The sequence below is a fragment of the Microtus ochrogaster genome (assembly GCF_000317375.1).
Source record: "Microtus ochrogaster isolate Prairie Vole_2 chromosome 14 unlocalized genomic scaffold, MicOch1.0 chr14_random_1, whole genome shotgun sequence".
Classification (NCBI taxonomy): domain Eukaryota; kingdom Metazoa; phylum Chordata; class Mammalia; order Rodentia; family Cricetidae; genus Microtus; species Microtus ochrogaster.
In genome coordinates, this window is record NW_004949096.1 from 946,624 (window position 1) to 971,364 (window position 24,741).

General features: G+C 48.3%; 1 protein-coding gene across 6 annotated transcripts in view; it reads left to right on the forward strand.

Annotated features, from left to right (window-relative positions):
- Pax6 (paired box 6) overlaps positions 1 to 24,388 on the forward strand; it is a 28,342-nt gene extending 3,954 nt beyond the window's left edge. Inside the window, exons 1-14 of one of the 6 annotated variants that reach the window (XM_005364026.2) lie at positions 1,873 to 1,972; positions 3,060 to 3,273; positions 7,085 to 7,161; positions 7,552 to 7,612; positions 11,085 to 11,215; positions 11,996 to 12,037; positions 12,132 to 12,347; positions 12,990 to 13,155; positions 18,803 to 18,961; positions 19,441 to 19,523; positions 19,714 to 19,864; positions 19,975 to 20,090; positions 22,534 to 22,684; positions 23,339 to 24,388. In XM_005364026.2, coding sequence (XP_005364083.1) covers positions 7,603 to 7,612; positions 11,085 to 11,215; positions 11,996 to 12,037; positions 12,132 to 12,347; positions 12,990 to 13,155; positions 18,803 to 18,961; positions 19,441 to 19,523; positions 19,714 to 19,864; positions 19,975 to 20,090; positions 22,534 to 22,684; positions 23,339 to 23,424 — 1,311 coding nt within the window. In that variant the 5' untranslated portion in view covers positions 1,873 to 1,972; positions 3,060 to 3,273; positions 7,085 to 7,161; positions 7,552 to 7,602 and the 3' untranslated portion in view covers positions 23,425 to 24,388. Of the gene's footprint in view, positions 1 to 1,872; positions 1,973 to 2,769; positions 2,960 to 3,059; positions 3,274 to 3,879; positions 4,144 to 7,084; positions 7,162 to 7,551; positions 7,613 to 10,072; positions 10,123 to 11,084; positions 11,216 to 11,995; positions 12,038 to 12,131; positions 12,348 to 12,989; positions 13,156 to 18,802; positions 18,962 to 19,440; positions 19,524 to 19,713; positions 19,865 to 19,974; positions 20,091 to 22,533; positions 22,685 to 23,338 lie in introns of those variants that run through there. The other 5 variants (XM_026787742.1, XM_005364025.3, XM_013352738.2 and 2 more) reach the window with 5 other exon arrangements.
- The last annotated feature ends 353 nt before the right edge of the window (positions 24,389 to 24,741 follow it).

The window sequence follows — 24,741 nt, forward strand, 5'->3', positions numbered from 1 at the left end:
GAAAGAAAGAGGGAAAGAAGGAAAGAAGGAAGAGAGCTCAACTTCTCCAGCCCATCAATCCTTGCACTGGAAGACAAGCGAATGGGCCTCCGACGTGTTGAAAGCCGCAGTTAAAATGGCGACCTGAGTGTTGTCTCAATTTTATGGATGGCTTGTACCCTGGTTTTAGCCCCCTTCCTCCCAGTTCTCGTCAATCCCACAGCAGGTACTTGGCAGAAGTGAGGGGCCACCAAAGACAAAACAGCTCCCCCATGCTCTTAGAGACTAACCCAGAAAGAGCGTTCCAGGCTCTTATCCCTCTTCTCAAACTTAAGAAACTCTGCCTGTTTCTGTTCCTGAGCTCCCCTCCCCAAATATTGACACACTAGAAGCAGCCAAGTCTTTTCTTTTTTGTTTGTGCAGTTTCCAAGAGTCCCACTTGGCGCCCCCAGTCCCACTTAATGACGTAAGCATCATTCACTCTAGGCTCCTAGCCTCTTCTGATTTTTTCTTTTCTTTTTCTTTTCTTTCTTTTTTCCTCTCTGTTCTTTTCTTTCTTTCTTTCTTTCTTTTTTTTTGTTAAACTTTTCTCTGAGATGAGGTGGGGGTTGTGGGTGGGAGAAGGAGCTGATTGAAAGAGCCAGTGCCCTGGGGGGAAATAGCAACAAGATTATGGCTGCCTCTTTCTTAGGCAAAGCTTAAGAGGGTGCTAATCCACTGGGTTGCTAATTGAGAGGTTGTAAAAATGATATTCGCCGCCTCCAGTTGGGAGAGTCACTGGACACCCCCCACCCCCATCATGCGTCTTTAAAGCTTGCTTGAGATGTAAAAGGGGAGAAACGGAGAAAGAAGACTCCTCTGATCTGGGATCCTGACTCCAAGCTTGACTTCCTGCGGTCCTCTGAAAGTCGCGGTCCTACGAAATCTCACTCACTGGAGGCCGCCTACCCGGGAGTGGCGCCACCTTCTTAGCCTCCGGCCGGAGTTTCCTCCCTGGTCCGACCCAGTGCCCTCGGTCGTCTGGAAGGCGCGGAGCCAGTCACCTCCCTCGAGCTGAGGAGATGAACGGGTTGTGCGAACACACCTCAGGCTCGAGTAAAGGAAGGCCTTTTCTGTCCTCAGACTTCTGCTAAGGTTCCTGGGTGCTGCTCTGCTGGGACCCTGGCAGGGACTTGAGTTGGATGCTCACTCCAGGCTCAGAGGCAGCCTGCCGCCGTGGCCACCTGGTTCCTGCTCCCAAGGGGATTCGGCACCGTGGCCTGCCAGAGATCAACCGAATGAGCAGAGACTACTGCTGAAGGCTGACTTTCGGATCTTTCCCTAAATCAGAAGAACCGAGTGCTTCAGTGGTGGTGGATTTCAACCTCCTTGCCCCAGCGTTTCCAATCCCACTCCCCTTTGCTGGCTTCTGAGTGTCTTCCGGATCTCAGGCCTGAAACTACTTCTAGGCTCTAAGAACACGCAGACTGCTAGAGCGCTCCGGACAAGGAAGCTGCCTGCTCCCCTGTCACCTAAACTGCGGTCTCCGAGGGACGTCTTTAGAGTGTACTGAGGTGTACCCTAATGTCCGGCATTCAACAAATGGACGTCTGGTGTGTGGTCAGAAGGGAAAAGCCATTTACTTACTTTCCTCGCCGGTTTTCTGGCAACAGTTGAAGGGGAATTGCCTCCGTGGACTGAGCTGACCCAAGAGAAGGGAGTCTTGGCGGGGATACATGGGCACCACACACAGACAACCGCTTCCTTACATCGACACACGTTGACATACCAAGAAAGTCAGCGGGGATACACACTCGCAGAAACTCTCCCAGCATTGGTCAAACCCCACCCCCACCCCCAGGCTTCCACAACCTCCCTTCCCTTCTTATCTTCCCCTCCTTTCGACGGCCTGGAAAAGCTGCCACACTTAGTCAACAAATGGCACGTGGGAGAAGTTGGAGAGTGTTTGGTGAGGACTCTTCAGAGCTTTTCACAAGAATCCTCTGTACACAAAGTAAGTGGCGTGTTTACTCGGGCCTCTCCAGGCTGGGGCAGTGCGTCCGCTGAGCACGGTGGCTTCGGAAAGCAGAAAGGAGAGAAGAAAAGGCCCGGGGTGCAGGAGTGGGGTGGGGAAATGGGCAGGCTTGGGAGGCTGGCCCGGGGAGATCGCGGGCCTCGCTGAGTTCTCGGCCTGGAGGCCTTCTTCAGGCCTAGGCATCGCCACGCCACCATCGCCGGAGTGGGGCTGCTGGGATCCAGGGACTCTCCCGCCTCTTTTCTCGTGCTCCTAAAGGCCAGGTGGGCTAGAGAGCCGCCAGCGCTGTACTTTGTGTCCTGGGGCCAAGGCCGGTGTGGACTAGGGGTAGGAGGTGAGGATGGATAGGGGCGGAGTAGCAGGCCACTGTACACTGGCAAGAAAGGACCTCGTAGAGATGATAAAACTTGCTACCTCCACGGGCTAGCAGCCCCAGGCCCAGCTTGGGGTTACCGGGGCAGCGTGACTTCCAGCCCAGAGGCCTCCATTAGACTGATCAAGTTCGCGGCCGCAGCGCTGGCTGCCGAAGCGCGTGGAGCCGGAGACCTCAGCGAGCGCCAGAGCCTGGGAGCAGGGGGCCCAGAGCTGGTGAGAGAAAAGCCGGGACCCACCGGCAGAGCCGAAAACAAGTGTATTCATATTCAAACAAACCGACCAATTGCACTAGGCAGGGAGCGGGAGCATCCAATCGGCTGGCTCGAGGCCCCGGTGCTGCTTTGCATAAAGCAATATTTTGTGTGGGAGCGAGCGGTGCATTTGCATGTTGCGGAGTGATTAGTGGGTTTGAAAAGCGAACCGTGCCTCGGCCTCATTTCCCGCTCTGGTTCAGGCGCAGGAGGAAGTGTTTTGCTGGAGGATGATGACAGAGGTCAGGCTTCGCTAATGGGCCAGTGAGGAGCGGTGGAGGCGAGGCCGGGCGCCGGCACACACACATTAACACACTTGAGCCATCACCAATCAGCATAGGTGTGCTGGCTGCAGCCACTTCCTTCACCCACACTCTTTATCTCTCACTCTCCAGCCGCTGACAGCCCATTTTTATTGTCAATCTCTGTCTTCTTCCCAGGGATCTGAGAATTGCTCTCACACACCAACCCAGCAGCGTCCGTGGAGAAAACTCTCACGAGCAACTCTCTTAAAAATACCATCATTTCAAACCGTTGTGGTCTTTAAGCAACAACAGGGGGGAAACAACAAAAAACAAAACAAAAAAAAGCCCAATCAAACAAAACTCTTGACAGGAGCTTTGACAACGCCGAGAGAAAGGATGCCTCTTAAAGGTGAGTCCTCTTCTTTCTTCTCGATTTCTTTACATTTCAATATCCAGGCAGGTTTCTCCCTCTCCCTCTCTTCTTTCCTCCCTTCTCGCCGGTCCCCTCCCCCACTGCTACGCCTGGAGAGTCGGGCCGGAGAAGTTTCCACGCAGGAGCCCAAACTTTCTACTCCCAGCGAAAGCCCGCGTCGGAGGGCGACGGTCCCGCGAGCCGCGGCGGCGCGGTGCTCGGGGCGGGTGGCTGGCTCGACACCAGCCAACTGCGACTGGAACTCTCGGTGAGCAGCTAGGCTCCAGGCGCCCCCGCAAACCGCAGCTCTCCGCCGCAGCGTCTCCTAAAGCTCGCGGTCAGCGGGAGAGGACGAAGAGGCTCTGCCGTGCCCCAGGCCGCGGAGAGCAGCCACTGGCGATGCTTTTGTCCAGCCGGGGCCGAGCCAGCGCGCAGAGAGCGCCCAACCAGCCGACTCTCTGCACCGCCTCCCTCCAGCCCGCGCTCCGGCTTTGTGCAAGAACCTCCTGGGCACAGAACTGCCCGCGGCACTCCAGCGCCAAAGGGTCATCGCGCCCGCCGCCAGCCGGAGCCGACTCGATGGGCATCGCAGCCACGAGCTGGAGGCCACGAGAAACCCGGAGCTAGTGACAGCGGTGAAGGAAGCCACTAGGCCGAGGCGGTGGGACGCGCTCTCCGAGGGAGCTCCGAGCCGATCCCAAGGACTGCCAGCTTCCATCCAGCCCCAGGGCCCTCGCCTCCAGCCTCACTGAAGCGCAGAGCTAGGACTTGCAAGCAAATAACCCTTGGCTCTCCCGTCTTGCCACTACTCTATCTTGAGAAAGTTGGGGGTGTTCCCTCCCTATGGACTCCCACCTCCGGCTCTTGGTGGGTATTTTCCCATGTTTTCCATTGACTAAGCTGTACCCAGTGTTGCCATTTCAACAAGTTTCGAGCTGGAAAGGTGATTTGCTCCTCCCTTTCGGGTGTACTGATTTTTTTTCTTTGTGTGGCCTAAAGGGAAAAAAAAAATCTATATGAAAGCATTGGCTTTCCTTCTCGTCGGCTCACGTTCTCTCCCAGCTAATTAGTCTGAGTAATTCGAGAGCTTTTGGATTCGAAGACCCCAGGAGTAAAAGTGCCTTTTCAAAGTTCAGAAAGTTGTTGCCTCTTTCCCGGGGCAGATTTTCTCAGTCTCCCTGCGCCATAATAGCCTCGAATTTTAGCAAGTGTAATTGAGGGAAATGGAGTTGAATTTCAAGTGGAAATGCTTTCTTTTTCCGAGTGCTAAAAAATCTGGTCTTTCATTAATGATGCTTTCTGGAAAGTTTAAAAACAAATGATCTCTCTCTCTCTCTCTCTCTTTCTCTCTCTCTCTCTCTCACTCTCTCTCTCTCTCACACACACACACACACACACACACACACACACTTCTAAACCATTTTGGATGGTAAACTCGAACTTGGGAAGGGCTGAGAAGGAGACAAGAGCAGAAAATGAAATGAAAAGCTAAAATGTCTGAAAGCCTAGCAAGTTTAGCAAAGAGAAAGAACAGCTTTGGCCACTGATGGGGGGGGGGGGTTGCTGGTGATCTTTGCATATGTTTGAAAGCAATTGATCAGTTGTCCTTTAGCCCTGGAGAGTAAACTTTATCCTCCTAATTGCTAATTTCTAGGAGGGGGGGGATCAGCCGGGGGAGAAACCAAGTTTCTCCTAACACTTCAGCTAAGAAATATGAGGATGGGTTTTGAAATTTAAATAATTAAAGCAGTAGCATGGTGTGAAAACTCTGACTTGTGTTGGGGTCAGGGAGTGGGGAGGGTTGGGGGCCAATGGACTTGTGGAGATTTCTGATGACTCCTTCATTCCTGGTGCTGCTCTACGGCCCCACCAAGGAGATACAAAGCCCTAGCCTTTGCTTGGGCCTTGGGCTAATGCAAAGGGGTCTAGGTTCTGTAAGAACAGGACTGCTTCCGGGTGCAGGGTGTGCCCTGCTTCCCAGGGTGCTTTTGCACTGAGTGTTAACGATTACTTAGGTAATTAGATAGCTTCTTAGAGGAGTGGAGGGTGGGAACCAAGCAAAACCGGAACCTGAAATGCTATCACCTTCCCAGTTGCTTGGAAAAGTAATCAGCTAGCTCTTTCAGGGACCAGCTAGACAATTTTCTAAAATGGCATCACGGAGGTCCCAGCCAGGATGGGGAGGTGAGGCTGTGTAAAATGTGGCGAGAGAGGAGCTCAGGGAGTTTTACTGTTCTAAGCAGAATTCTGCTCTACCCCATCCACCTGCTATCTTGTGCAGCTTGAGTCCAATGTATAGGTAAGATGGACATTTTGTTCTGGGTGGGATTTCTGTTCGTGTTATGATCTTGGATTCGGGAACTGACCTAGAGATGGGGGGGTTTATGAGACTCAACCCCACTGGGGGTCTCTAGCCCTCTGTTATGTCCAGTTATAATTAGAGAAAAGTTCCCATCCTGAACTTATATTTATGCATTTAAACTGCCTCTCAGTTACTTAAAAGTTAGGTCATAAAAGGTCTTGAAGAGAAAAATGTATTTCTTGGAATTATTTATAGGGTGGCAAGATTAATCATCATCACAGTACAAATCAGGGAAAAGAGTGATTTCTTAAAATAAAACAAAAATGATGCTGTGACTATTTCATTATTTTACACACACACACCCCCCCCGCCTTTTTTTCCTGGGCAATCCTCTTGAATGGGTTCTTTATTGTAACTCTCCTTTCCCAATTGAGCTCCCCACGGTGCCCTTGTATCTTTTTACAGCCCCTAACAACTCACACCAGCAACACAATTACCTTCAGATATTTATAACAAGAAATTACTTTACTATTTTCTCCACTGCTCTTCCAAGCAGCCTCTTTTTGAGGGAAGGTAGGGAGGGCGGGCGGACTGGAAGCCTCGAGTCAGGACTTAGTGAGTGGAGTACCTCTTTTCTCTTTGTGAGTTGAAGGGTTGTTGGGTCCTTTGCTTGGACCTGGTGTTGCTGGCTTGAGAGTCTCGGCTTTGCTCTTTGGGTTTGGGGAGAGCCGCAGAATAGAAGCCATTGTTTGGTGTCTGTAGATTTGTCGACCGTGTTCACCCCCTCCTGTTTGTACTTTTTAAAGCAGCGAGGCGAGGTAGACAGCATGTGTCAGAGTACAGGAAAAGCGAGGAAGATCTAAACACCAAAAGCAAAGTTAATTGCAATAAATGAGGTTTAGGGTAAAAAGTTGGGCTTACCACTTGCTATGTCCTGAAAGGGCTGAGAGACTGGTTGTGAGGGTCTGACTGGAAAGACTTTGGGAGGGGGAGGGCAGGAGAATGAAGGATAAAAGAGTAACCAAAGAACTTAGTTCTAGGGGTCTTGGGACAATTGAGGTGCTGAAATTCCTTAGGAAGGGAGGGAGTTTAGTCTGAGGCTCAATCGCCCAGACTTCTCTAACCTGAGCCCTCAGGCACCACCAAGACCTTAGATCCTCCTCACCTCCACACTTCAGGGGTGAGTGGTTTTCCTTCCCAGCTCTGTTTCTCCTCATTTCTGTTCTTTAGGTTTAACCCTTCCCCTTTCCTTGATGTTTGTTAGTTTTGCAAAGCGAGATCACAACTCTCGATTCCCCACTTTGCCCAAGCCTAGCCAAAACAGCGTTTTCCGAAGGATGCAGACTTCTGTGGGAAAGGCCACTCCAAGTGCGATGTCTTAGTGTTCCTGCACAGGAAGAGCTAGCCTTGGATTCATTTTGGGTGGCAAGTGGGCCTGAGACAACCAGTAAACCTATGTCTTGGGGCCAATTTGACATACCTTACTTTCCCTCTGTTTTGTCTTAGGCAGAAGACTTTAACTAAGGGCAAGCAGATGTGTGAGATCTTCTACTCTAAGAGTGGACATACATACCAGTTTTCAGGCAAGTTCTATGATGCTGTTTGTGGCTTCAAACCCTGAAAGTTTCGTGGTTTTTGTTGTTGTTGTTGGTGGTGGGATGTGTTTTGTTTTGTTTTTTGTTTTTTAAAAACAACCATTAGTTCAGGTGGAAAAAAAACCGGTCATCTTTCTTCTGATTAACAAAGACCAAGTACTAAAATATTTTGGGAAACTGATTGTGAAGTTTAGATTATTTTACTAGTAGCTCACTAAGTACATTTTGTATGCATAGAAGGGCAGGGCTAGGTGGACTCTCTGATCAGTGGCTCAATTTCTAAGCAGAGGAGGAGGCACCAGGTCTTCCTCAGTATGAGTACAGGCCTACCTGTGCAAATCCCGGGATTAACTACATTTTTTTTTTTTTTGCTAACAGAGCCCCGTATTCGAGCCCCGTGGGACCCGGAGGCCGCCAACCAGAGCCAGCATGCAGAACAGTGAGTGTCTCTGGTCTTTAGCTAAACTTTTGGGCTGGAGGCGAGCCGACCGGTGGGGAGCGCACAGAGTCTTGGGCCCTGGGGAGTCCAGGCTACTGGGAGGGAGGGGGGAGAATTTATCCCAGCTGTACAGGGTTCGTGCCTAGTAGCCCGCTAGGGAGGGCAGGAAGTTTGTTCTACTGTGCTTCAGAAGGGAAGAGGCTGGGTCCCTTCAAAACTACTCGCCCGAGTTTTTGATGCTGCAGTGGAGAAACCCCACCCCATCCCCCCCAAAATCCTGTAACTCACACCCCCTCCCCGCCCCTGCCCGGGCTCTGACCCCAGAGAGAGGGGCTGGGCTGATCAGGGAGGGGCGAAGGCTTCTCCGGAGAAGAGGAGGCCCCTTTGGGCTTGGCCAAGACTGAACAGCTCCTCCGACCCCAGGGGTGGGGGCCTTCCCTCCTCCAGTCAATCTCAGGCCAGCTTTTTCCCTCCCCACCTAGCTACTCGCCTAGAAGGGAAGGGGAGTGGAGCACCAGAGCCGGTATCCTGACCGGGAAGTAATCTGCACAACCTGTAGAAAGCAGGCGTTACTGAGTCTGGGAAGAGTGGAGGCTGCATGGGGCAGGAATTGGGAAGAGTTTGCCCTGGCAAGTGCAGTTCTGTGGGTCCTGGTTGATCCAGGTTCCTGGTACCTTTGATTCCCCAGCTTTTGTGCCTGTCTTCTCACCTTTGGCCAGGCCCTTTGGGCCCAACCTTTCTGTTTAGCCAGTGGCGCTGGTGCGTGACAGAGTTAAGCCTAAAAGTCAGGCCCGGTAGCCAGTGAAACTAGGACGGGGCGGGTTAAGATTAGGGAGTCTACAGAGGTTTAAAGATACAACTGTGCTTGGCCGCATCGAGAGGCCTAGGTCTTCCTGAAACCTGCAGTCGGTCGGTCGTGGAACTGCACTGGTTTCAGAGAGTCCCCAGCAGCTCAGATTCCTGTTCCGGAATACCTGGCTGCCCCATTGATGCCACAGGATGGGGTGGGGAGCTAAACTCGGGAAAGGGAGCGAAGGTGGGAGTTTTAAAGGTGTATTTGTGCAGAAACTGTCAGACCCAAGGCCTTGGCCCTGGAGGCACTTTCCTTGGCGAAGTGAATACCCTGAAGCTCAGATTCCCCTGCTTCAGGTTTTCAGGTGGACCCAGGCACTCAGTCAGCCACAAGCGTTTGCCACTCCTCGCTGACCTGGCTGGCAGGCCCACAGGGGCACGGGTCGCGGGTTGGCCTGTAGGCTTTGTGCCGCTGGTTCCCGAGTGTGCGCAAGGCTCGGAGCATCCAAATTGACACCATATGTTTTCCTATTAGAAGCTTTGCGGTCGAATTCTAGGCGCATAATCATCGCCACTGGGCAAGAACGCCAGCAGTCCCTAGGGAAGGGACACAATGATTGAGGCTTAACCTCTAAAGGGGAATTTAGAGCTATGTTTCCTCGCTGCCATTTCGATGCTGGCAGAGGCGTCCTGGCCCACTGTCTCTCGGACCAGCTCAGGCGGGTTGCAGCTGTGGAGGTGCTGGCCACGTTATTTTTGCAATAGAGGAGGAGAAAAAAAAAAAAAACAACAACTATGATTAGAGGCCTTGTAGGCCCTGTCATCTGTAGACGGGGAAATTACCCTGACTCTGCTTGGAAAGTTTCTCTTGATTTCTCTAAGACGGCCTTTCTTTTTCTGAGAAGGTTTGCCCAGAGATGGGCCTCCATAACCTGCATAGTAAACGAGACTTAGAAAGCCAAGGAGAGATGATAAAGAAAATTTAAGAGAAACTGGAAGTGCAGGGTAGGCCTTGCCCTGTTGGAGAGAGACTATCTCCAGCAACTGTGCAGAGTACCTTCTCGCTCTGGCCCGGGCCGCCGGAGCCCAGATCCCTAAACGCCTGTCACTTCTCATCGAATTGAGGCCCCGCCCCCCCTTGGTGAGTTATATCCCACCCCCGCAGCCCCAAGCCTCGGGCTACCCTGAAAACGCAGCTCCCCTCGAAGGGAAGACGAGTGCAGTTCATTCTCGTCTGAGTGAGCTACAAATAGGGACGGAAAGGGTCGTTTTATCACGGTCCCGTTTGTCGTGACGATGCAATTTCCCGGAGCAGAGCACTGTCACAAAGTGACAAGGCTGCCACAAGCGCCCCGACTGATCTTTTCAATTAGCCTTCCATGCATGATCCGGAGCGACTTCCGCCTATTTCCAGAAATTAAGCTCAAACTTGACGTGCAGCTAGTTTTATTTTAAAGACAAATGTCAGAGAGGCTCATCATATTTTCCCCCCTCGTCTATATTTGGGGCTTATTTATTGCTAAGAAGCACAGGCTCTTGGAGTCAATTTATCAGGAGGCTCCAGGAGAAGAGAGAAGAGAGCAGAGGCGAGAAGAGCTGGGAACTGGGAAGCCCGTCTTCTCCTGAGAGGGCTTCTGTCTAGAGACGGGGCTGCAGGTTGGAGACGGCTGAGGAAGAGGGGCCTGGCTTTATTTGTGTGCCTGTTGTTTCCGAAGAGGGTAATTCAGGGAGGCGCTCCTTCCCTGCCCTAGTCTCCGAGACCAGACAATGGGATGAGATTGTGAGACAGGAGTTGAAGGAGGCACGGCTGATACTGGGATGTGGTCTTTTTCTCTTTCTGTTTTGGGTTTCGGTTAATATTTGTGTCTTTGACTGAGGGGGAGGGCGGAATTCAGCAGTGGAAGTAAAGCCAGTAGTGGCCGGGTGCTTAGACTACCGGCTTTGCTCAGCAGTTGGGGCAGGCAGATCACACTGTGCATGGGGGCTTCCAATCCTATGTCTTCTGTGGAGGCACGGGTTGGAGTTTACTAGCTATCAATTTGTTCTTTTCTATTCTACACACACACACACACACACACACACACACACACACACACACACTGCTACATGCTGTGTGCCTCTGCCAGAGTTAAATCACGATGCAAAGATTTTCTGATGCGCTGCCCAGCCTTTGCAGGGCTTGGGATTCGCAGAGCTCTTCTAACAGTGCAGGAACTGCAGTGTGTTCTCTCTGATGACACTCAGAGGTGGCGTTTAGGGAGGAGATTTTTAAGAACTGTTGTTTGTCCCTTGTGGGTTCCAAGCAGGTCTGGAGACTTATGAAGGGGGTAATGGGTTCAGGGAACTGTTGGGGTGGTAGTACTGGGTGGATATGTTCCAGTCTGACAACAGTCCAATGGGCAGGGTCAATCTGGATTTGAGGCTGGGCTGTCTCAAATGCCCTGCATGGCTGCTGGTCCTGTGGTTGGGTGTTTCTTTCTTTCTTCTTTTTTTTTTCTTTAATTTTAAATCAGGACCTGATTGCTGAGGTTTGCACAGGTTGGCAGGGAGCTGAGGTTGTATTGTGCTTCTTCTTCTTCTTCTTCTTCTTCTTCTTCTTCTTCTTCTTCTTCTTCTTCTTCTTCTCCTTCTTCTTCCTTCTTCTCTTCTACTTTTCTTCTTGCTCTCCTCCTTTCCTCAGGTCACAGCGGAGTGAATCAGCTTGGTGGTGTCTTTGTCAACGGGCGGCCACTGCCGGACTCCACCAGGCAGAAGATCGTAGAGCTAGCTCACAGCGGGGCCCGGCCGTGCGACATTTCCCGAATTCTGCAGGTGATCCTCCCGTGGCTGTCCCACTCGCCGCCCCCACCCCACCCCCACCCCCGCAGCCCTCCACACTTTAAGCGTCCGCTCTTCATTTCCTACTGTAAATGCTAATTATGGACCCGTACCCTCACTCACTCCATCCCAACCAACTCCCTACCTTCTGGCTTCCCCCTCTCTTTCCACCATGGTCCTTGTCTATTTCAACCTCACTCAGTCAGTTACATAAGATAATTCATCTGCGTTAGAAAAAAATGTGTTGATTAAAAAATATATCTTTGCATTTGTTAAAGACATTCATTATGTTAACAGTGTATCAACTGTAATGAGCTGAGTCATATAAATTGGAATAATCTCATTCCCCTCTCCCCAGTCCACGCTAACCTCAAATTTTAAGAGAGTTGTTTGCGCTTTTCATACATATGAAGAATGTATATGGACTTGAGAAGGCAAATGCTGTTTATTCCTCTAATTCACATCTGCTCAATTGGGCAAAAATTTAAGGGAAAAAAAGGTAAAAACAAAATTCAATTATTTTTCCCTTTGTTCTTTACAACATAATACTACTTTAAGCAAGCTCTGCACACAAAAAAAATTAACCTGACTTCGTTTTAATGCATCTTCACACAGTGTTTAGGAACATAGTTTAAAAAGCTTTTAAAATTAATTCAAAGTGTCTGAAAGTATCATTATATTTGTAGTTTTAGGGCTACAAATGTAATTTTAAGAAAAAAAAAAGCTCTCTACAGTAAGTTCTCGTACCATTGAAGGTATATTTTTGTGTTATAGACCCATGCAGATGCAAAAGTCCAAGTGCTGGACAATGAAAACGTAAGCTTGTCATTGTTTAATGCATACTTAAACAATTTTATTTTTGTCTTGAAATTATTAATAATGTGGTTTTCTGTCCACTTCCCCTATGCAGGTGTCCAACGGATGTGTGAGTAAAATTCTGGGCAGGTATTACGAGACTGGCTCCATCAGACCCAGGGCAATCGGAGGTAGTAAACCAAGAGTGGCGACTCCAGAAGTTGTGAGCAAAATAGCCCAGTATAAACGGGAGTGCCCGTCCATCTTTGCTTGGGAAATCCGAGACAGATTATTATCCGAGGGGGTCTGTACCAACGATAACATACCCAGTGTAAGTCATTGTGACCCTTTGCCTTTCTTGTCCCAAGCCCCTCACCACCTCTTTCTTTTTCCTCCGTCCACTCTTTTCCCTCCCCGTGTCTTTTTGGTTTGCCCCCCCCCCATTTACACGGGTCTCCATGGTACCAGGGGAATAGTGCTTTGACTTTTTGACCATCTGGAAAACGGGAGTCAGGTGTGGGGAGTGCATTTGAATGCCAAAAACCAGGGTTTAAAGGAACTGGGGAAAGAGACTGGAGTAACTTGACAATGAAAACCACCCTCCCCAGCACCTGCCTGGAGCGTCTTTCAGGCAACACACATTCATTTATGCTCTACAATAAAATAAACCTGTAAATTAAGTAGAAATCTTTTATTGGGGAGGGGAGTCTTTGACAGCCAAGCAACCCAGTGAGTTAGGTTATTAGTACTATCTACGGAGGTGAAGGACTGCTCCTTCCTCTTTACCCAGCTTCATTTCCAGGAACAAAGTGACAGCTGCCATTCTTTCCACAGAGTAGCTAAAAACCTGGGCTGACTGAGAGCTTTTGCATGTGTGGTGGGTCATTCTTTAAAACCTGGGAGACCTGAAATGGGGACGGAAGGCCGGGTGCCTGTGTCTTTCGGAGACACTACCATTTGGTTTGATTTGCAGGTGTCATCAATAAACAGAGTTCTTCGCAACCTGGCTAGCGAAAAGCAACAGATGGGCGCAGACGGCATGTATGATAAACTAAGGATGTTGAACGGGCAGACCGGAAGCTGGGGCACCCGCCCTGGTTGGTATCCCGGGACTTCAGTACCAGGGCAACCTACACAAGGTAAAACTCAAGCAGCCGTCCTCCTGTAACTCTTTCCTCCTCTGGGCTCCCAGTCCCTAGGAGGGCACTGCCCTGGAAGGCTTGGGTACCCCAACTCATACTTTGTGTGACTGGTGTTTGTGAAACCATCCTGTTGATTCTTGTTGACTGTGAGGGCTACGTATGTCAACAGCGGTATGAAGTGGCTGGGAGCCTCTTGGTGCCCTTTCAGATCTGACATTAAAATTCAGCAGAGCCCACTTGCAGTATAAGTGTGACAAGCTAGCACACTGGCATCATTTGATTTTGAAGTAAATGACAAATTATAAGACTTTGATTAAGGCGGTAGGAGAGGCTGAACACCCCCTATTTGCATGGTCGATTTGAAGATCGCCACTGGAAGTGTTGGTCCCCCTCTTCCAAGTTTAACAATTTCAACATTTTAACCCCCTCTCTGCCCGTTGGTTGGTTATCGTTCTTATTCTTTATGGGTGGCAACTGGTTAGAAGTGAGGTGGTGAGGTGGGGAAACTGAGTGCCGGGCTGAAGGTTCAGTGAGAGGTTCTGAGCCCGGAAGGATATTTGAGAACTCTATGGTCCAGTCCCAGGTTCCGTGAGAAGGCTGTAGGAAGAGGAGTTGGCGAGTTAGCTCTCTCCCCTTCCCACTCACACCGAGGTAACTTGGTCAAGAACAGGAAACAGTTTACTCCGAAGATTAATCGGTATTTGTTGTCCTTGTGACAAGGAGATAATATGCGGGATAATGGGACGTGGCGTCTCACTCCCGGGAGTACCACAGAGCCTGGGGGCTCAGGGCCGGGGGGCGACGCAAGGCTGCCGCTACTCGGTGAGCTCTTGGACCAGCCCCGCGTGCAGGGCGCCTCCACAGTGCTGGGTTAGAGAAGGGAAAATCGGTAACAGTATGCGAAATATCTGGTACAAAGGATGCTTCTGTCACTTGCAAGAATTTGTTATGGGAACAATCCTGTCGCTCTGTAATTGCTCATTAGAGAACGTTTTGTTTCTCATTAAGGCGACATGAATAAGCGTCTAGTTGAAGGAGACAGCTGTAGAAATGTTCCACAAGAGACCTCTGGACACGATTCGGCACCAATTGCCAATTAGACATGTCAGTTTTAAGAGCAGAAAACAATATAGGACGGACACTGGGACGATAGAGAGAAAAACGCTCCTTTCTGGTCTCCCAGCTCTGCCGCACCAGGCCAGTGCGGGGCTTCCTGATGCAGGCCCTGACTCCCCTGGGTGACCCTGCTCACGTGACCTCGAACCTGCAGCCTTGATAGTTGGAGCTCAGAAAACTCACAGGTTCAGGCCTTTCTCTCCGGTTTCCAGTAAGACCAACTAGGGAAAGATGTAGCCAACCCTGCACTGCCTGACGGTTGAAGCTGCAGGACTCCCGCACGCATACCCACAGAACACACGCCAGCGAAACTGGAACTCCATCTGCTGACCTTCCTCTCTCCACCCCCAGCACTCCGGAGTCCTGCTGACCCCTTCCCCGCCCACTAGATCGAAGGTGTCTCGGTTGTAGGCAAAAGGCCCAGAAGTTCAGACCTAGGGGGGGCTGAGGCCAGAAGCCTCCACCCCTGGGTCTCCCTGGTGTTTAGGGCTCACGTTTGCTTGGGGCTCAGGGAATGGACATCCCCTTCTGTTTCTGAGACTAAAGACCAGGGCAGAAGCTTCCTCTGGAGGTGTAGCGCGGCCTGTTTAGGGCAGTTTTTTCATTTCTGGGTGCAGCGGAGCTACAGACAAAACCGTAAGGGCCTGGTGGTGACCACTGGGGGCGAGAGGTGGCGCTAGTTTAGAGACTTTTAACTTAATGCAGCTAGTTACTAGAGAATGCTGGTGGTACACTTCCTAAGCGTCCTACCCACCCACCCTGTGTACCCCCCATCTAAGTGCTCCCCTCCCCCAAGACTCTCTGCCCACCTCCAGCGTGGGGAGGAAGCGCGGCTCCAAAGGAGCTTAGAATCTTGGGCGTGGGGACCTCAGGCTCTGTTGGTGAGTGTCAGTTTGCGAGGCTTAAGTTCCTGGGGATTCCTCTGGCCTTTTGGTGCTAAGAGCATCTCCCTCCCTTTCAGGCCCCCTTTCTCGGCCCGAGATGCTGATCTTGGGTTTTAAAGAGTCCATTTCCAGAAGCATAAGGAGAGGTTAGGTCTCTGAGGGAGACAAATATGGTTTCCATCTGATCTACGCCACGCGGCGGCGAATAAAATCCTGAGGACGAGGCTGACAATAACAAGATGACTCTATCCAGCCCCAATTCTCCAGCCATTTGGTGGTTTTAGGGATCACGAAGACACTTTCCCATCTCCTCCCCTCTCCCCAACCCCCATAATACCCAGGCCCTCTATAGGATTTAGTCAGCCTCCTTTCAACAGATGCTTCAATGTTTTGATTCGCGCTCCAGAGCTGAAAAGGTTCCGCAACCGCGTTGCTATCTTTTCTTGCTTGTTTTCCGCCTCACTGATTAAGACCCTAAGAAACTAAGGAATGATTTTACTTCCCAGCGTCTTTTCTTCTTCTTTCTTTCTGTTTCCCCCTCTCCCTCTCTCCCTTCTCCTTCTTCTTCTTCCAGGAACCAAATCCTATCGCCTGCGTCAGATGGTCTTGGGGCTGGGATAATGGAAGGTGCTTTCACTCTCTGCTCGGATTAGGCAGGGAGGTGTGCAGCTCTCATTGAAGGTCCCTTCTTTGCGCCGCTAGGAGGGGGGACGCCTTTTTAAAGGAGATATCTTAATTGTCTGCCACTTAGGTTTATCTTGTAGGGAATTAGAAAGCTCTAACTTCTATTTTTAGTTTCTTAAAAGATTTAAGGGTGGAAGGTAAAGCCACTAAAAAAAAAAAGAAAAACAAAACAAAAAAACCCAAACAAAACCCCAGCTCTATCTAAGTGACCACTCAGCCACCTGGCTGCAAACAGCTGTTATTTTTGAGTAATGAGCATATTTTTTTCAGCTCTGTTCTCTGACTTGGTTAAGATGTGGTGGTGGTGGCTGCAGCATTTTCTCCTTATTGACTCTGATTCCACTTAAACTAAATAAATAAAATATAAAATACATATATTTCATATATATAATATATGAAAAGGAAAAAATTAAATGCAGTTTTCCTGTTCTTCTATGCTTACTTTTCTCCCTAAATATTACTCCCCAAGTCAGTGAAGGCCCTAGGCTTATATCTCCAATGCATGCTTGTGTGTGGTGCCTGAACTTGGAGGGCAATGAATATAATCCCTACGCTTTAAAATTAGGGTGACAAAGACACGGATGAATGCTATCTGCAGGCATCTTCTGAGGGAGACCCCCAGCTTTGTTTAATTGGCAAGATACAACATACTAGAGAAGGGCCAGGGGTGGGTCCAGGGATTGTCTTTTGGGTGGAGGCGTGAGTGACCAGGCCGGATTGTGTTTGTGTTTTCCAAAAGCAGTAACCGATGGACTTTTCTAGGAGACCCAAAGGGCTTAAAAAAAAAAGTCCTCCATTGAATCAGACAATAAAAGGGACAGGCCATCTTCATCCCCCCCCCCTCCGAGAAAACACTTTAAAAAGTCCTCCAGAGACCTGGGGCAGCAAATTAGCACAGCCACTTGTGTGCCCCTACACGTGAGTTTGGCGTGTCTCCTCCTGCAGCGACCCTCCCCTCCCCCACCCATCTGATGTAGGGCAGGACGCCTGCGGCTTGTTTACCAATACACGCTCCGTCCTTCTCCTTTTCGTCGTTTTCTCCCACCTCAGTCAACCCTCCAGTGTCTTTTTCCTCTCCACATTTTCCCCGCTGTCCCTTCTCATACCTTTTGGCCAACATCTCTTTGGAACACCCCCACCCCGCCCTTCCCCCAAGCCATTCTTCCCCTTCCCTCCCTACTCTCTCCCTTTAGCCTCTCTTCTTCCGCCTCCCCTCAGGCCCAACTCTGGTCCTCGTCCACCCTCACCTCCCTCCACCCCCTGCCCTGGCCCCCCATCCACCACCATCACCACCCCCTCCGCCCAGCCAAGCGCCCTAAATAGCACCGAGGCGCCCGCTCTCAGGACAGTGATTAATGACAGCGGTGCAGAGGGGTTAACACACTTCGCTGAAAAGTGTGTTGACTGGGCGGCTTGTAACACAATGTGGCCCGCTGCACGCCTCAAGAGAATCCTTTTGTTGTCCGTGCTCATTGTGGCCTCAAAATTCTGCCCACGAAAGTTTGCCAACGCTCCTGCCCCAGGAGTTTAATAGTTTCCCTTACTCGCAGGGCATTGTGTGGTGCTGAAAAGCAGCCCCTCGCTATTCAAGTGTTGGTGGTCATCTCAATAGATCTCCAAGGGCCCATATGGTGGCCAGTGCCGATGAATCCGCCTGTTTAAATGGGGGAGAAAGTTGGGGTTTTAAAACATTTCAAAGTTCCTGAAAAGATCCCACTAGATCCTGTCACAATTCCCTGAACTCTTTGAAGGCGCTGCCTATTGTCTCCTGGTTATAAATGATATTCCTGGCCAAGTCGATTCCCACAGAGGTCTGGCGGCCCCTCCTCCCTCCCCCCCCAAACTGGCCAAGTTTCTAGGATCGGGAGGGGGACAGTCCCTGTTGGTATCCAGTAGGGACCACAGGCCTCAGGACCCAAGACTCAGCCTTCAGTGCCCTGGGAAGCCCAGCCAGGGCTGGAATCCTTTCCTTTTCCCAGGCTGCCTCCTTGCAGGCAAGGTGCACCGCAGAGCCAGCTAGCCCAAGTGCACATCTCTCCACCGCAAAGGAAAACAATGAAACTTTCCCTGTTTAATGATAGAAATTACATTAAAAGTGGTGGAAATGCCCTAATTAAAAATGTACCACTTAAATGATAGGCCGAGGATTCAGCTGCGGCGTAGCATATTTAGCTAGTTAGTGAACTCTCCACGATTTCTTTTTTAAAATTACACGTTAAAAATTTAAAAGAAATCTTACTTTTCTCTGGTGCAACACATTACAAAGAATGGACAGTCCTTTTATCTAAATATAAAATTCCATTTTCAGCAATTATAGCCTGTTCTTGGTGATGATATAATTACAGCTGTGCTCGTAATAGGTGTCAAGGCGAAACACACTCACACAATGGTTGAATAAAACTGCAGAACAATGCAAGCACTTCTAAATTCACAACCTTTAAAATGAAATTGACTGTGCAGAATTCAAATAAAAACTAGATAAATATTTTTTTTAAAGATTACAAGCTTGGTTTGGTTTCTTAATAGCATTTTCTACAAACCTATCAACATCTAATTGATTAGATAGGAATTACTGATTATAGATCAGCTGAAACCTTGCACATCACTCTATTTCCCCAACACAGCCATAGGTAAGTACTTTCTGCAGGGCTGCAACTGGCTGCGGCCTGTGGGGAGTCAGTAGTGGAAGATCCTTTTGCCTGGAAACTTTTTGGATTGCTTTGTCATTCCAAGAAACGCTGCTCTGTGAGAGGACTGTCAGGTCTCCTCTAGATGAAATCATACAGGAAAAGGACTCAGGTGACAGCGTCCTTCCCGGAAGGCTAACCCCTGATTACCTTAGTGAGGCTTTGTGGGGACGCAGACTGCCCAGTCCCTGGAGTTTATAACTATTGCAAGTCCCATTCAGAGCCCCCCATGTCGTTCCACTTTCTCTTATTGTCCTGTTCTTTTTGTTGCAGATGGCTGCCAGCAACAGGAAGGAGGGGGAGAGAACACCAACTCCATCAGTTCCAATGGGGAAGATTCGGACGAGGCTCAAATGCGGCTCCAGCTGAAGCGGAAGCTGCAGAGAAATAGAACATCTTTCACCCAGGAGCAGATTGAGGCTCTGGAGAAAGGTGATGGGGATTTTTCAAAGCAGAGAAGTCTTAAGTCAAAGTAAATGCCACACCGAACAGCACAAAGGGCTAACTTTAGCGGGGGTCCTTTGCATAAAAGACTGAACCCCCCACTTCCTCCTCCTCTTCTGTCTCCCCCTCCCCTCTGCACATCTTTTGGGGGAGTGTGTATCCACGTGCGTTTTCTTTCTTTTCACATACCAGTAAGTTGAAAGATTCAAATTCTGACATATAAAGAAAATGATGTTCTGGCTGTCCCAGGGTGCAGATGGTAACACTCACTGAATGTCATTCCAAAGAAAACCTCACTTAGTTCTGGCGGGAAATTTCTTGCAAGTACAGCCAACACGCTGTAGAGTTATCTGAAGGGAAATTGGTAGGAGGAGATGGCTGTGGGGTGGCACCAGACAGTTTGATCCAGGGTTCAAATGTTTTTGTGTAGTTCTGGAATAACATATAAAACCGACTTACTCTTTCAGAGTTTGAGAGGACCCATTATCCAGACGTGTTTGCCCGGGAAAGACTAGCAGCCAAAATAGATCTACCTGAAGCAAGAATACAGGTACCTAGGGACTATGTGGCTTTTATGTATTGAGTCTTATTCTTTGCCTTGTTTGCATACCAGTCATTTCTATAACTAGTGACAGGGTCAGTTTGCAAAGAGCCACTTGTCCTAAGGCACGGTGGGAATGGAGGGGTTTTTGTTTGTGGCGGTAGGGAGCACAGGGCTAACCTGTTCCCCGCATTTCCAGGTATGGTTTTCTAATCGAAGGGCCAAATGGAGAAGAGAAGAGAAACTGAGGAACCAGAGAAGACAGGCCAGCAACACCCCTAGCCACATCCCTATCAGCAGCAGTTTCAGCACCAGTGTCTACCAGCCGATTCCACAGCCCACCACGCCTGGTAACTTGAAGTGTCCACTACCGGGAAACCTACTTAAATCTGTTTGCCCTGGGCGCTCACCCTGAAATGACATTCCCTTTCTCTCTTTTCTTGCTCTGTCTTCTCTGCAGTTTCTTCCTTCACATCAGGCTCCATGTTGGGCCGAACGGACACTGCCCTCACCAACACGTACAGTGCTCTGCCACCGATGCCCAGCTTCACCATGGCAAACAACCTGCCTATGCAAGTAAGAGAGGCTGGCCACCTGCTGCACAGGACCAGGAATGGGTTAGGGCTTGCAGACCCCATCCGCCGCATTTACCCCCTTGGGAGTCTTTCTTGTGACAGTGATTGGCTTGACCAGTCAACTCTGAGACAGTCAATCCAATCTCTTTGAGATGATTGATTGACTGATTGATTCGTGCCCTCGAAAAACAAACACTCGATCTGTTCAGTCAAGTTAATGTGCCTTTTATCATCATGTTAGCTGGGTAATTCTGGGTGGCAGTGTGAGTCTGTTTCGGGTACCAATGAAGCTTGTGCCATAAAGCGGAAATAATGATGGCATACTATAAGGTACTAAGATGTTAGTATGTAAAAACTTCATGTTTATGTTAGTGTGTTCGTATTAATAAATACAGAATCAGCAGAAGTATTTTTGATGATTATTTTTGGTCCATGTGAGAAACTAGTGAGGAAGAAAAAAGGGGGGCTGAGAAGAGAGAATCCTCTTTACACAGTGAAAGACATTTACTAAAATAGGAAAACTAGTTCTTTATTTCAAAGTAAACATGTACTAGAGAGCGTTTGCTTGAAATGTAGTGTGTATCAGCTGTAGGTGATGTGATAGGTGGGAGTTAATCTTTGCTGCCTAGAAAGCTGGTGGGATTCTCAGTTTGGTGCCCTGGCCTGTGCTCTTAGGGGCAGTCCTGGATTCAGCTGGCACTTTCTAATGGTGGATGTACAGGGCTCCTGGGGCATACTAGACCTTTGGGTGGATTCTTACTGGGGGGATTCTGATGGGTCTTCTGCATCAGCATTTCTAAGTCTCCTGATTGCACAACCATTAGATAGAGATGCCTGATTGTAAGAGCGTGGTGGCAGGAGTCAATGCTGGAAACAGTTCTGGGGTTACACAGATTGTTTATAATCCATTGAACATCTTCTGCCAGGTTTGGAATTCAAATAACAGCCAAATAGAAGTCTCCCAGTCTTCAGACCAATATTGGAAGAGCTAGATAGAAAACTCTGGAGTATTCATTCACATGTTTCTCTTCAATTTTGTTTGCTTTTTATTGGCCATAGTACAACTGATGTACATGAAGGGACCCACAGTCCATTAGTTAGTATTGCTGTAACCTGGAATTTTCCAGAAGTCAGGTTGCCTAGGGGAAGTGATTGCAGGAAGTAGAAACAAATGCAAGCTGAAATCCCGGCAGGGCCCTTTGTGCCTGCTTGCCTTTTTAGACTTGACGTGAGCATCTGACGTTAATGAGGCCACTGAGTGTGTCATGTGGTGTTATATCTTATAGCAACATCTAGGTGTCTGTGAGCGTGATGTAGTGTGCACATGCAAAACCAAAATGGAATAATTAGATGCTGGATTGCGTTAAGCTTGCTTCTACATATAAAGAAATATGTTGGGTTGATTGATTTTAAACATTGACTTTCAAAAATTATTCAGATTGTACAATAACAAAAGTAAACGGCTTCATCGAACAAGGAAAATAAAAAAAGGATCTGTGGTTTTACAGTTCAGAGAAAACGCCTCTTTAAGTTTTGGAATGGGAGGAGTGGCCTCTCTGTCAGTGGCTTCATCCTGTTGAGCAAAATCCTCTGTCTTGCAAAGAATGGGTGCCTTCTTCAGCAGGTGCCAGTCTTTGTGAATGAGGATTTGGGGGTGTCAGTCTTTGTGAGTGAGGATTTGGGGGTGTCAAGCACATGCAGAGCAGCTATTGCTGACACTGGGCTTCCGATTTACCTCATCAGTTTTCTGACCTCAGATAACCTATGAGGACTCCGAAGCGGGGGATTATTCTGGCTCTGCATATTTCTTTACTTCTTATTTAGTTACAAGAGAAGTTTATCTCCTCAATATTTCCATTCTGAATGCTTAGAAGACAGCAACACATCTTATGGATGTGACTCAAACAGGACTTTGCGGTTAGTTAGGAAGTCAGTTAATTCTCAGGTCCTGTTCAAGTTACATTCACTCGCTGACACTTCTGACCTCTTTAACCTCACTCCACTATGGTTGCATATTTAAAAAACAAAACAAAACAAAACTCTGCTTTTCCAAGTACAGCACTGGAATGTTCCCAGAGTCCCCTGATTCCTCCTATTGCTCTCTTCCCCGAAGTTGAACTAGGCAATTTGGGGATCTTAGCATTCTTAGACAGCTCTAGGTTTGTGCTAGGAACTCCTGCGAGGTAAAAGAGTGCAGACTGCCAACACTGACTGCGTGTTTGAATGTATTGTTCTAGACATTTGTCACACAGGTGGCTTTGCCCTGGTGGTGGCTGATGATGAAGGGTCATGCTTAGACTCATTATATGGAATTCTAGTACATTCCAAGGAGGCATCAGTAATGACCAGGCTTGCTGGCAGAGGCTCTGGGGAGAGGCAGGAACCCCAGGATGGGGCTGTGTGATGTGGTTCTGGTAATCACAGGTTTCTCTGTCTCTCGGCAGCCCCCAGTCCCCAGCCAGACCTCTTCATACTCCTGCATGCTACCCACCAGCCCTTCGGTAAATGGGCGAAGTTATGACACCTATACCCCTCCGCACATGCAAACACACATGAACAGTCAGCCCATGGGCACCTCGGGGACCACTTCAACAGGTGAGCTCTCTGTAGTTGTGTGGAGGGGTCTACTGGGTCTCTTTGGCCAATCGATGACCTCAACTGTTCTACGGGTGACTTGAGAAGAAACCTCTGGCCTTGCATTAAGGGGCATGGTGAACATTTTACTGCTCTTGCCTTTAGAGAAAACTGACTGAAAAGGGAAATTCAGTTAAGTTAGTGAGTTGACACCATATAGAGAAAAGAGACATCATTTATGGTGGTAGATGTGATCACAGAGACCGCGGATGACGACAAGGCCCAAGATCAAATTTTCAGAAGACATCTTGGCCTGAGCTGGACAGTTGAGAGGGTCCACTGAGCTTGATGTAGGTATTTTTGGAAGACTTATACATCTTCTAGCTTCTTGATGCCAGCTGGAGAGGTACCACATAAGTCTTCCAGAGATGGCTGTACTGAGAAACTTCTAAATGAGGGGGAGGTTGATTTGGGTTTCAGGAGGTATGTGGGAGCATAGTCTCTAGTTTCTAAAGGTCTCCTTTTCTTTCTAATGATTGGAAGCCTTTTATTTTACTGTAAAGTAAAAGAGAAGTGTTATGAAATGTCAGGGGTTTTAGAAAGTCTGTGTGTTCATGCCGCGCCATCTTTAGAGTCTACCCTCGTGGCTATCCTGTTTTCTTTATTCATTTACAGGACTCATTTCCCCCGGAGTGTCAGTTCCTGTCCAAGTTCCCGGGAGTGAACCTGACATGTCTCAGTACTGGCCCCGATTACAGTAAAGAGAGAGCGTGACCGAGAGAGGAAACCGTGTTCACTCAGTCAGTGACTATGTGGACACGATAGTTGGGTGTTCAGGAAGGAAAGAGAAATGGCTGTTAGAAGCACTTCACTCTGCAACTGTGTCCTGTATTGGAGCCCGGGAATGGACTAGAAACAAGGACCTTTGCATACAGAAGGCGCGGTATCAGTTGGAACAAATCTTCATTTTGGTATCCAAACTTTTATTAATTTTGGTGTATTATTTGTAAATGGGCATTTGTATGTTATAACGAAGAAAAGAACAACCCAGGCTGGTGGACCTTGGATCTGTGTTGGCTCATGTGGTTGTTTAAAGGAAACCATGATTGACAAGATTTGCCATGGATTTAAGAGTTTTATCAAGATATATCGAATACTTCTACCCATCTGTTCATAGTTTATGGACCGATGTTCCAAGTTTGTATCATTCCTTTGCATATAATTAAACCTGGAACAACACACACTAGATATATGTAAGAAATATCCATTGGTTTTCCAAAGGTTGTTAACAGATGAAGTTTATGTGCAAAAAGGGTAAGATATAAATTCAAGGAGAAGTTGATAGCTAAAAGGTAGAGCGTGTCTTCGATATAATCCAATTTGTTTTATGTCAAAATGTAAGTATTTGTCTTCCCTAGAAATCCTCAGAATGATTTCTATAATAAAGTTAATTTCATTTATATTTGACAAGAATACTCTATAGATGTTTTATACACATTTTCATGCAATCATTTGTTTCTTTCTTGGCCAGCAAAAAAATTAATTGTTCTTAGATATAGCTGTATTACTGTTCACAGTCCAATCATTTTGTGCATTTAGAATTCATTCCTAATCAATTAAAAGTGCTTGCAAGAGTTTTAAACCTAAGTGTTTTGAAGTTGTTCACAAATACATATCAAAATTAACCATTGTTGATTGTAAAAACCATGCCAAAGCCTTTGTATTTTCTTTATTACACTATTTTCTTTTTAACCTTATAGTGTGGTGTTACAAATTTTGTTTCCACTTTAGGTTAACATCCTCAATCAATGGTTAGGTTCCTATACACTCCATTTTACAACCTGGTGGTCCTCAAGGGAAAAAAAAATTACAGACACCAGAAGTTGACTATGTATCAGGAAAAAAAAAACCATTCACAGCTGTGAGGATCTGCATCCTACAACGTGTACAGAAAATGGCAGTCCTTCCAATTTATCCATTTATTTCATTTAAGAGCTCAAAGTGTAGAAATAATTTTTAAAATGTAACACGCGGTTCCCTAGGAATCGTGTTTTGAACTGAGGCTGGCATCTTCAAGC